General features: G+C 49.5%; 1 protein-coding gene across 4 annotated transcripts in view; it reads left to right on the top strand.

The window, feature by feature from the left end:
* The window catches only part of XPO6 (exportin 6), a 55,288-nt gene that overhangs the window by 19,990 nt on the left and 22,968 nt on the right, over positions 1-12,330 (top strand). For 2 of the 4 annotated variants that reach the window (XM_066330087.1, XM_066330091.1), the window contains exons 4-8: positions 428-625; positions 3,072-3,231; positions 3,639-3,716; positions 9,092-9,545; positions 9,648-9,677. In XM_066330087.1, the coding sequence (XP_066186184.1) occupies positions 428-625; positions 3,072-3,231; positions 3,639-3,716; positions 9,092-9,545; positions 9,648-9,677 (920 nt within the window). The remainder of the gene's footprint in view (positions 1-427; positions 626-3,071; positions 3,232-3,638; positions 3,717-9,091; positions 9,546-9,647; positions 9,678-12,330) is intronic. The other 2 variants (XM_066330090.1, XM_066330088.1) reach the window with 1 other exon arrangement.

Here is a 12,330-nt window from a genome sequence, read left to right as displayed (position 1 = left end):
GGCTCTCAGGAGACCTCAGAGCCCTTTCCAGTGCCTAAAGGGGCTCCAGGAGAGCTGCAGAGGGACTGGGGACAATGGATGGGGTGACAGAATGAAGGACAGTGACTTCCCACTGGAAGAGTACAGGGATGGATGGGATATTGGGAAGGAATTGTTCCCTGGGAGGGTGGGGAGGCCCTGGCACAGGGTGCCCAGAGCAGCTGTGGCTGCCCCTGGATCCCTGGAGGTGTCCAAGGCCAGGCTGGATGAGGCTTGAAGCAACCTGGGATAGTTGGGAGGTGTCCCTGTCCATGGCAGGGGTTTGGAACAGGATGATTTTTAAGGTCTCTTCCAACCCAAACCAGTCTGAGTTTCCCGATTCTGAGTGTTTCACCTCAGCCAAGCGTGTCCAAGATGAGCTCATTTGGAATGCCCATTGCTTTTCCAGAACCTGATCAATAAGATGTGGCTGGGGGTCCCATCCCAGGACAAGATGGAGATCAGGAGCTGCCTGCCCAAGCTGCTGCTGGCTCACCACAAAACTCTGCCTTACTTCATCAGGAACAAGCTCTGCAAAGTCATCGTGGACATCGGCCGCCAAGACTGGCCCATGTTCTACCACGACTTCTTCACCAACATCCTGCAGGTAAGAAGTCTGTCCATGAATGAAGCCAGGTTTTTCCTTAGAAACATCGTTGTGCTTCTGTGAGTAGGGATTTCTTTTGACAAAGATTAAATAGTAAATGTTGCTTTGTAGATTCTTGTTTAATTTTGTCGTAGCCCTCGACTTTTTCCACATTACGTTTCTCTCCACGGTGAGAAGTGTTTTGAGGGAGGAGCAATACTGTGCCACAAGTATTTGCTTTGAATTTTAAATATTATGGGCTGGTCCTTGAAAATACAAGGAGTATGGGTTGTTCTTTAAACAAAAAAATAAGTTAATAAAGTGATGGATGGGTCACTGATTCTCAAAAGGGCAAATTTTCAATGGGGCTGTTGCAGATTTTTCACCCAACTGCCAAAGACACCCCAAAATCTCTGGTAGCTCATCAGTAAGGTCACTAGTGGGATGCTGTTGGCGTGTTTAGGAGGGCTCTTGCAGGAAGGCTCAGCTGTGAATTGTGGATATTGACTGAATCCATGTTATTAGCAGGAATATTGGTTGCAACTCAGCATCCTTACAGGGAATCCTGAGCCAGGCTGCTGCTGGAGCATCACCAGGCTGGTGCAAACCTCTTTTTGTTGGAGAATTTTGTCTCCAGTTCCCTTAAAATTGTTCCTAATTGGCTTAAAGAGGCTGAGTGTAAACTGAAGCGCTGCACAGGCTTTTTCTGCTGACATAATTACATGATTTGAATGCAGCAAAGCCCACGGCCAAGCCACAAGGCAGTTATTTAAATCCAAGTCCTTGAGTGGCACGAGTTTGTTTGTTAAGGCAAATGGATCTAGTATTAATTGTAAAATTTTAAAAACCCTGTCTTGGCTGCAGAGCTCATCACTGGCTGCTGTAATCACTTTTCTGATTGCTCTGGAGTGGGGCATGCTGCAGGTTTTGCCTCAGTTGTCAATTTGACAAGAAATACTTGGAGATAACTGTCTCCATGTGGAGTTTTGCCTCTCATTTCACCTGGATCTGGACTGAAAGGCAGCCTGAACTTTTCTGGCCTTTCTAGCACTCTGGGGTTATCTTAAGGAATTGCAGAGCTCACTTGAGGAATCTATTTTCCCTTAAGCCTCTCCTTTTGAGCTCAGTGGAGGGAAATGTTTCCATAAATTAATTTATGTGGCAGACACATTCCTAAAATGTTCAGAGAAAGTGGAAGAAAAACAGTAATGCTGAATTCCAGGGCCTCAACAGAAGGAAGAGTAGCACAGGAGCAGAATGATTTGCTGTTAGAATTGCAGATGAGCCTTGTCTCAGGACTTTTTTCTGAGATCATTTGCAGCATGTTCTTTGTTCTTCAGCATTAAATTGTATCCCAGCACTCTGAGTAGTCTCTAAACCTTTACCCACTGGAGGGGTAGGGAAGAAAGGTAAATTAGGATATTGTATTGTCATTATGCAAAGCCAGTAATTCTACATAAAGTACAGCTTCCTTAGAGGTTTACAATTTCTTTGGCCTGACTGAGGTACCGGTGTCTGGTATTGCTAAAACTCCCTGGGTTTGTCAGAAAAGATCCTGAGAGATGATTTTCAGTCCCTTCACAATTTACCAACAAGTTGGGTATTTCATTAGGTTCTTTGTCATCTGCTCCTGTGTATGGGACTTCCTTTTCAAAGGCCCCTTGAAGAGCTTTTAGATGGGCTATTTTCTCCCCAGCTATTTCACCAAACTCTGTGTTTGTAGCAATGTTAACTCAGCCTGTCTCTCCTTTGGAGGGTCAAGGGATCAGGAGCAAAGTCAACCTGTATTACAGAATTATGGCTTCAAGGATTACTTGTAGCAACTGGGATTGACTTTGGACTTTCTTCTCCCAGAGGGAGCAGTGCATAAATCTCTTTGGATGTGTCTGGGCAGCAGTGAAGAGCAGTGCTGTCCTTCAGCTGGAAACAAAACTTTGTCCCACTTGAAGAAGTCTTTAATATCCCAGTGGCTGATGAAGGCACAAGTCAGCTTTTTGTGCAGTCCTGTTCCAGCATGGGGCAGAAGTTACTCTTTCTGGAGAAAATGCAGTTTCCAGCTTGAGACCCAGTAGAGGTGCAAGGGGAGGGCAGATCCCTGGGCTGTGCTCTGGTGACATCTGCTCCTGGCTGCAGCCTTTGGGCCGTGTGGGATTTTTGGGGAGCCTGCTGGGCTGTGAGGTGTGAGCTGCTGGTCCTGGGCAGGGCTGAGGGCAGCCTGGCAGCAAACAGAAGGGACAGGCTGTTCCTGTGACCGAGCTGGGACACAGAATGTGTGCAATGACATTATGAAAGCTCTCTTGAAACCCCGAGGATTCCCACGGGGCTCGAGCTGTTGCAACATCAGAAAGTCAAGTCTGGGGGAAACGGAACGTGTCTGTGGGAACTGGAGTGCCCTCAGTGGTGAGGCTATCCTAAGCTGTGAGCAGTCTGTCAGTGAATGTTGCCATCACTGCTCTCCTGTGCTCAGCTGATCCAGTCTCCTGTGACCACTCCCCTGGGGCTGATCATGCTGAAGACCACCTCGGAGGAGCTGGCGTGTCCGCGCGAGGACCTGAGCGTGGCCCGCAAGGAGGAGCTGCGCAAGCTGCTGCTGGACCAGGTGCAGACAGTGCTGGGGCTGCTCACAGGTACGGCTCACACGGTGCCACCATGTGCCACTGGCACCAGTGTCCCCCCTCAGCACCCAGAGGTGCTGCTGAGCTGCCACTCCCAGGGCTCGGGGAAGCAAAATGGGGACGATTGTCCCACCACGATGTGGCGGCTGCTGCTGCACTTGGAACACTGAGCTCTGTCCTGCAGCATTTGGGGCAACTTAGTATGAACCAAGTGGTGCAGCAGAGCAGCTGCTGAGCTCCCTGCATGAAGAGGGATGGAGATTGTCTTCTCTTAGTGAGCCCGAAGCCGTTATGGGTGTTTCTGTCCCTCTCAAGGCACTTGAGGTGTGTTCTGCCAAAGTGCTCCTGCAGTTGGTGTTGTGTTTGTTGGATCAGTGTGTCTTTGAGAAGGCATTTCTGAAAGGTCTCTCTTTGGCCAGGTATTCTGGAGAGCATCTGGGATAAGCACAGTGCTACTGCTGCCACTCCACCACCATCACCGACCTCAGGAGAAAGTGGTAAGGAAAAGCTACAAGATGGGATTTCCACGTGCTTAAACCTGCAGTATCAGGCGCAGATTCCTTCCTTTACTGTCTAACCTCTCCTAATAACCCTTTCCCAGAGCTTTTCATAGACCAACAAATTCCTGACTGGAAAGAAAAACCCTACACAAAGAAGCAAATTCCACTGTGGGAACACACCCCATGGCAAACGTCATTAAAATGTGCCCACAGAACTGCTTGTTGTCCTCAGATGGCAGAAACCTCCCTGAATTTCCAGTACAAAATGCTGTAATGACAGTGAATTAAGATCATGGAATTGTTAAGGTTGGAAAAGCCCTCTAAAGTCATCAAGTCCAGCTGTTATTCCAGCACAGCCAAGGCCACCACTAACCCCTGTCCCCAGCTGCCACATATGCAAGGCTTTTAAATCCTCTCTGAGATGGTGACACCACCACTGCTCTGGGCAGCTGTGCCAGGGCCTGACCACCCTTCTGTGAAAAAATTTTCCCAATACCCAACCTAAACAACTTGAGGCTGTTTTCCCTTGTCCTGTCCCTGTTCCCTGCGAGCAGAGCCCGACCCCTCCAGGCTGTCCCCTCATGTCAGGGAGTTGTGCAGAGCCACAGGGTCCCCCCTGAGCCTCCTTTTCTCCAGGCTGAGCCCCTTTCCCAGCTCCTTCAGCCTCTCCAGATGCTCCAGCCCCTTGCCCAGCTCTGTTCCTTTCCCTGGACACACTTCAGCCCTTCAGTGTTGTGGGGGCCCAGAACTGGACACAGGAGTGGCAGTGCCTCAGCAGGGAGAGCACAGGGGACAGTCCCTGCCTGGGGCCTGCTGTCACCCCAGTGCTGCTCCAGCTCATGTGCCACTGCCCTCTTGCCCACCTGGGCACACTTTTCCACTGAGCAACTTTCCAGCTGCTTTTCCCCAAGCCTTGCATGGGGTTGGCATTGTCTCCTGAATTCCAGCTGTTGGCACATCAAAGCCAGTGGAGCAAAACTGAATCCTACCTTGGAAATAGAAAATAAAAGTAGCCAGTTCTCTGTGGAATGGAACAGGGTGCCCAGAGAAGCTGTGGCTGCTCCATCCCTGGCAGTGTCCAAGGCCAGGCTGGATGGGGCTTGGAGCAGCCTGGGATGGTGGAAGGTGTCCCTGCCCATGGCAGGAGTGGCACTGGATGGGCTCTAAGGTCCCTTCCCACCCAAACTGTTCTGTAATTTTGAAAGTTTGTTTTCTTTCTATTCCTGTTAGACTTCTGTGTGAGTGCTTATCTGATGTTAACCCATTTCCATCTCTATTTCTTAGTTACCTCTGAAATGGAGAACACATTTTTATGTTGTTGTCCTTGGCACACATTTCCTTGTCCCTGGGACCTTGAACAGTTCCTTGGGAGCTGCAGATCGCTTCCTTGTGGCCAGATTGCACCAGGCAGCTCCAGACTGCTGCCTCTGATAAGCTGTTGGCAGCTTGCTTGGTGCTAAACCTTTCACATTGAAGTTTGAGCAACATTTCGAGTGCTCCTTTCCTGTGGAAGAGCTTAAGATGCTTCTATATTTCTATACAAACCACAAGCTTTAATGGGAAGAAATATTCCTTTGGGTTGGCAGGGGGACAGTGGATTTTGCTGTAGCTGGGAAGAGTTTGGACAGGAAATATTTGCAGAAAAGATCAAAGCTTCTGGTTTCAATTGTCAAGAATGGTGCTGGGGGAGGGCACTGGTAGAACAAATTCTGGGCTGGCTGTCTTGGAAGTCTGTTGGAGATATCCCTCTGTCCCCTGGGGCTTGTGCTGAGGCAGCTTTATCCACCTGTGTGCTCACCTCGTGACTTGGGATCAGATTTCCCAAACTGGAAGTTGGCTGCACTTCTGTGCTGGGCTTTTCCTTTCTCCCCTCTAAGGGAAAATAAACAAACTTTTCACACAGTGTTTTTCCAAGATAATTGCTAAGAACCAGGACCACACTGGCAGTGCCTTTCTGCCTGTGCAAACTTGTTTGTGTGAAACTCTCCTAGTTTTATTTTTCTGTGCTGTGTCTTTGCTGTCTCCATGTTAAAACTCGTTGTGCTTCCACTTCCTGAAGTCACAGAATCACTAAGGTTGGAAAAAACTCTGAGATTGAGACCAACCATTAACCAGCACTGCCAGAGCCACCACTAAACCATGTCCCCAAGTGCCACATCCATGTGGCTTTTGGACATTTCCAGGGATGATGATTCCACCACTTCCAAAAGGAACACCAAGTGCTTCCCTCTGATCCACTGCTTGCTCATTTCATGTTCCCTGAGACTCAATTCCTGTGTACTGGTGACTCTTGATTGTTTTCATTGCTGAAGTGAGGCCACCACCCTTTACTCTTTCCATTCAGGTGAGATTAAAGCTGTTCCAAGAGGCAAAACAAGCTCCTGAGTCCCCATAAATGTTTAATATCTTCCATCAGAGCCCAGATCTCTTTAGGAACTTAGAAAACCTCTGCTTCCTATTTTTCATTTGCATAGGGAAGTGGAGTGAAATGGTTACTTGCAAGTCTTGCATAGGTTTTAAATAGCACTCGAAGACAACATTCAACTCATTTCTCATATCACTTAAGCAAAGGAACTCTGATAATGTCCCAAGCTGGACAACATTTGAGTTATTGCCACGGTGTAGGATTTACTCAGCAACAGGCTCAGCCTCCAAATGTTGTCTTTGCATGATTTATAGCACATTTCCTGATGAATCCCTTCCTCAGGAATATTCACTCACCTGTGGCAAACAAATGAAGAAGTATTTGTGGCTGCTCTCCTGCTCCCCAGCCAGTTATGGGAGTTCTCTCCTTTGGCATGAATGCAGCTGATGCTGTGAATTTGTCACCTGTTTGCAAAGACACTGAAAATCACTGAACCTCAGAGCTTCAGTGATTTAACTGTATGCAAAGCACTTGAACCAACTGCTGTGAGTTACAGGAATGTAATTGAGAGTTTCTGGTGTGGATGCGTTAAAAGATGAGAATCTTTAATTCTCACTGATTTTTGTGGAGTTGGCTGAACTGAATGTTTAAAAGAATAATGATAGTTTAGGTTGGAAGGGACCTTAAAGATCATCCTATCCAGCCCCCTGCCATGAGCAGGGATACTTTTCACCATTCCAGGCTGCTCCAAGCTCTGTCCAGCCTGGCCTTGGGCACCTCCAGGGATCCAGGGGCAGCCACAGCCACAGGGCGTCCCTACCCCCCCAGGGAACAATTTCTGCCCAATATCCCATCCATCCCTGCCCTCTGGCAGTGAGAGGCCATTCCCTGTGTCCTGTCCCTCCATCCCTTGTCCCAAGTCCCTCTCCACCTCTCCTGGAGCCCCTTTAGGCCCTGGAAGGGGCTCTGAGCTCTCCCTGGAGCCTTCTCTTCTCCAGGTGAGCACTCCCAGCTCTCCCAGCCTGGCTCCAGAGGGGCTCCAGCCCTTGGAACCTCTCCATGGGCTCCCCTGGACTCTCTCCAGCAGCTCCAGGTCCTGCTGCTGTTGGCCCCAGGGCTGGAGGCTGCAGGTGGAGTCTCACCTGAGGGGGCAGAGGGGCAGAATTCCCCTCCTGCTGCCCACGCTGGGGGCTCAGCCCAGCACAGGGGGGGTTCTGGGTGCTCACAGCCAGGGCATGGCAGCTCTCATCCTCCAGCACCCCAAATCCTTCTCCCGGGGCTGCTCTCAGTCCATTCCCTGCCCAGCCTGGATCTGTGCTTGAGCTTGCCCCAGCCCCGGAGCACTTGGCCTTGTTGAGCTTCAGGGCGTCTGGAAAGGTACAATATGTCCTGTCCAGGTGAGAATGTGCCCACAGAGGGGTTCAGTGCTAAGATTGAAGGGCAGGACTGTCTTGCTCAGCCATAGCCATGTGCTGCCTTTGGCTTCTGGAGTGCAGGAGAAAGAAGCAATGATAAGGCTTGGCAGGGAATTATGAATTTAGTGATGTAAGACATCAATCTTTTTGAAAAATGAAGACTTAGGAGGAATGTGTTCATCACTCAGGCTCTTGTGTATGTTGGAAGTAGATCAGTAAATCATAGCTGTTGTTCTGGCACTGCTGGTGTGTCAGGATATTTCACTTCCATAAAAAATCACTCAGATTCTCTGAGAACTTCAGAATCTGTAGCAGAGCAAGTGCCAGATTTTTGAAGATGAAGAGATACTCAAGGAAGAGAAGTGTGCTGAGCAACCTGGGGAGGGTGAATAGTTTTGCAGCAGGTGGAAACCTGGAGATAGTGAGCAGCATCTGTGGGAAAGGCAGCCTGGCTGGGACTGGCCCTTGGATTCCAAAAGTTTTTAAGGAAGCAAAGGTCATCAGGGATTAGGGAGTCTCTGGGTGGTTGATGGCTTGGTTAGAGGTGGGAGATGAAAGGTGAGTGGACCCCTCTTGCTGTGAGGGGGGGTTCACCCTGGACTAGGCAGGATTAACTTCAGAGCTTCTCCACAACAAAGAATTCACAGCAGCAGCAGTCAGGAGTAATTCCCTGCTGTGCTGCTCTGTGGAACTGAGGCTCATCTGCACCTTGAGTGGCTGCAGTTCAGCTCTTTCAGTATCAGTAGGTGCAGAGAAACAATGGAAGCTTTGTAGAAGGGCACTAAAGGTGCTGGAGGGGTTTGAGTGGCTTCCCTGTAAGTAACAACAGAAGTAAAACCTCTCTGTCAAAGAAACTGAGCAGGAGCTGTTAGAAGCCTGCTGACACAAAGAAAGTGAAAGCAGGGTTTGCTTCTGTTCCGTGTTTGGGTAGAAAGTGAAACTAGGAGCTGGCATACCCCAAAGCAAGCAGCTTCATGGTGAAGCCGTGGAACTCTGTCGTAGGATATTGCAAATATTAACTTTCTATGGCTTCAGTTGAAGGCTGGAGAAAGTCATGGAAGATAAATCCTGAGGTTGTGTCAAATTTTTCTGACTCCACCTTTCTTGGGAAGCCTTTGTCATGGTGTGGTTGGGAGGCTGGGGGATGTGCTCTCTGCCTGCTGTGGCATTTGGTCCCTGGGCAGAGGTGCTGCCCTGACTGAGCTTTTTGGTGTGGCTGGGAACATCACCAGAAATGTTACAGGCCAGCACTGACTCTGCCACGTTCAGCATAACAGGGATGTGCCAAACTTGTATCAAGGATGCTCAGCCTTGTGGAGGGATAGTATTTTATAATAAATTCCAAAAATACCCCATGGCACTATATTTCCTGAAATACCATGAACACCCTGCCTGGTAAGGCCAGAAGGATTGTGTGAGGCTAATTCCCAAGTACAGAAATCACCAATTCCTCTCAGGCAGATAACCTGCTGAATCACAGGATGTTCTGGGTTGGAAGAGATCCAGAGATCCATGAGGATGGTCAGAGTCCAGCTCCTGGCCCTGCCCTGGGCTGGGCAGCTGGGGATTGCTGACACCCCTCTCTCCCCCAGGTGACCTCTTGAGTAGCCTCTTGCAGAGCCCCAGCGCAGCCAAACTGCTGAACCAACCCATCCCCATCCTGGACACAGACAGTGAATACATCTGCTCCCTGGCCTTGGAGTGCCTGGCACACCTCTTCAGCTGGATCCCTTTGTCCACGAGCATCACCCCGTCCCTGCTCACCACCATCTTCCACTTCGCGCGCTTCGGCTGCGACACGCGCGCCCGCAAGATGTCGGCGGTGAACGGCAGCAGCCACAACTCGGTGCTGGGGCAGGAGCGGGGCCGGCTGGGCGTGCTGGCCATGGCCTGCATCAACGAACTCATGTCCAAGAACTGCGTGCCTATGGAGTTCGAGGAGTACCTGCTCCGCATGTTCCAGCAGACTTTCTACCTCCTGCAGAAGATCACCAAGGAGAACAACGCGCACACGGTGAAGAGCCGGCTCGAGGAGCTGGATGAGAGGTAGGGGCTGCGGTGCCAGGGCTTTGTGCTTCCTCTGAAGGACTGTGGGGGTGTGTTCTGGGGCCGTTGCATGGTGTGTCTGTGTCTGATGGTTTTTTTCAGAGTACTGAGCCAGGGCAGCTGGGCAGAGAGGTAGGTGTGCCCAGGTAAGGGCTGGGTGCTGAGGGAGCTGCTGGCCCAGGTTTGTGCTCCTTGCTGTCCCTTCCCTCCCCTGTCCCCTTGGTTGCTGTTTGACTGCAGGTCTGAGGTGGCACCACAGCAGAACTTATTGTCACACAACACAGAAGAGGCTCAGTGAGGTAGAGGCACTGCAGTGTCCCCTCTGTCCCCTTTGGTCAGTATCTGCCACTCTGCCCAAACCACACATCCTGCGAGTCATGACTTGGGAGGAAACAGCAGAAGCTTCCTGCCCTTCATTGAGCCATGGCCATTTCTGATTCTTTTTAATTTTCACTTTTTAAATTTGTTTTTAAGCAGCACCAGGCACAGCTTGGGGAGCTCTGCTCAGTGGTGAATGGCTCCACTTCCAAGGCTTTCCACAAGCTTGGCTGGAGGCAACAGGGAAGCAGCAGCACCTTGGGAAGCTGTGTATTCTCTTTTTCCAGGGTGTTACTGCCACCTTTTGTTCCCTAGCACAGCTCCACTCTCTTATGTCAGATATTCCTACTTGTAGGGGACAGAGTGAGATTCCTCTTGCTGTTGTGTTGAGTGGCTAAGCCTGGGTGTTGGCAGGGTGGTGACTTGGTGCTGCCTCTTGTCACAGGGCTGCTGACAGTGGCAGAGAGGTTGTAACTGTGTGAAAGTGCTGAGTATCTTACTGTGGGTACACAAAGGTGGAAATAAATTCCCACTCAGGAGGAAAAAGCATTTAAGAAAAAAAGCTCTGAGTCCATTTGCAGAGAAAACTTGCTGCAGAATTCTCCTTTTCCATATCCTTAGATAAAGGTGTAACTTTGGTGTGGTAAGTCCAGACTCACAGGGAATTCTATTGCTCATTTTTTGCTAGCTCTGACTTGTGTTGCTTTCTGCATAAAATGAGACGTGAGAATGTGCCACCTTTGCCTGCAAGGCACACAGAGCCACCAGTTCCCCTCTGGATTTCAGAAAAGCTCTCCTGGAAACCCACAACCCCCTATTTAACTGTTCTTTCTTTTATGGACAATTTCAAGCAGACCAGGCTTCAGTGGAGGGTCTGGAGCTGTGCTGGCCTGGGTAGAGGTGGTGTTGCCATTCCATGACATTCCTCAGACCTGTTATCCACAGCGACTGTGGTGTCTGGAGTTGGGAGATCCCCTTTCTTCATTGCTAAGGTCTGAAATAGCGATGGGACCAAGATGTTCTGGAGACTTGAAAAGTCCAGCTGGCTTCTGGGGGAGTGGAACTTTCTTTTCTCCTTGTCTTTTCTGTGGAAAAGGCCATGAGGAATTTCCTTTTGTCACTTAAGGACACAGCTGTACTTTCTGTGTCCAGAATTAAAGGCTGAATTAAAGTGTCATCCTGGCTCGGAGTAACAAAATCCTGAATGAAAGGGGCACTGAAGAAACCCCCTTCAGTAGATGGGTGTGCTCAGAACCTGCAGGCCCCAGAGTCCTTCCTTGCCTACCTCTTGTGCTGCTGGGTTTTCTTGTTCTGTTAAAAATCAGTCTGAACACTTTGGAACTGCCAGACTAGTCCAGGAAAAAGTAAGTTCAAATTGCCTTTTGCTTCATTTGTGTAAGGATCCAGGCAATGGCTCAGTGGTTGGAGAAGGGGGCTGGGGGCCAAGGAAGAATTTCACTTTTCTCAGGTAAGAGCCTGTTTAGAAAATAAAAATAAAAAGATGGTGATGTTTGAGTCTGGACTTCATTTTTTTATTATTTTCTTCCCCTGGCTTTGATTTGTAAGTGTTTGATCTGTGCTCAGGTGTGCTCAGTGATCTCCTGTCAAGTAGGCAGTGCCAAATAAAGAAGGAACATCATCTTTTTCTGCATATTCAGATTAGTGTGTGGTTTTGAAGGCTCACAGCAAACCCCAGTGCTGCAGCTCTGTCAGCTGGCAGTGCTGCTGGCCATGAGGGAGCTCTTGTTAGAAAGAGTGGGGACTCCCAAAAAAACCACCAAAATCCCCAGAGTTTGCAGCAGTGCAGAGCAAGCAGTAGAGTAAAACTAGGCTGCTCATGCCTGTCTGAAACTGTGCTGAGCCCAACTTTTTATTTAAAATACAAACTTTAAGTAGTTTCATGCATTTCAGAGCTCTGGGCATGAGGGAAGGCTGGAATTGCCTGTGTGTGATGTGTGTGTGGTGCTGCCATCCCTCCCGTGGCTGATGGAGTATTTAACTCTTGCTGCACAGATGGATCTGGAGATGATTTTTAACCTCTTGCTGTGCAGGGTGTGTTTGTGTTCCCCAGTGAATGCTCATCCCACGGGAGGCTTTGCCATTTTTCCCTCAAGAACTCTCCATGCTGCCCTGAGGACAGCTCTTGCTTCAGTCCCTGAAGATTTGGTGGCAGGCTCCTTTTGGGAACTACACTTTGTACATTCCCTGAGGAGCCCCATGCTTTGGAGGAAGATTTCTCTTTCATTTCCTAATTCAGTCCCAAGCCTGGGCTCAGCTCAGAAACTCTTGGATGGCTGATCTCCACTGCAGGAGGAAATTTCCTTTCCAGCTCTCCCTGGCTCTCCCACCCCCTCCTGTAAATGTAACCCTTCTACTGCTGATTCCTGCATTAACTTCTTGCTTCCAGCTGAATTCCTCAGGGCTGCAGTTCATTTCACTAATCCTGCCTTTGTCAGTACAATGACCT

Source organism: Sylvia atricapilla, chromosome 15 (assembly GCF_009819655.1).
Source record: "Sylvia atricapilla isolate bSylAtr1 chromosome 15, bSylAtr1.pri, whole genome shotgun sequence".
NCBI lineage: Eukaryota > Metazoa > Chordata > Aves > Passeriformes > Sylviidae > Sylvia > Sylvia atricapilla.
Note: the sequence above shows the minus strand (reverse complement) of the source record. Positions and strands in the feature narration are given on the sequence as shown.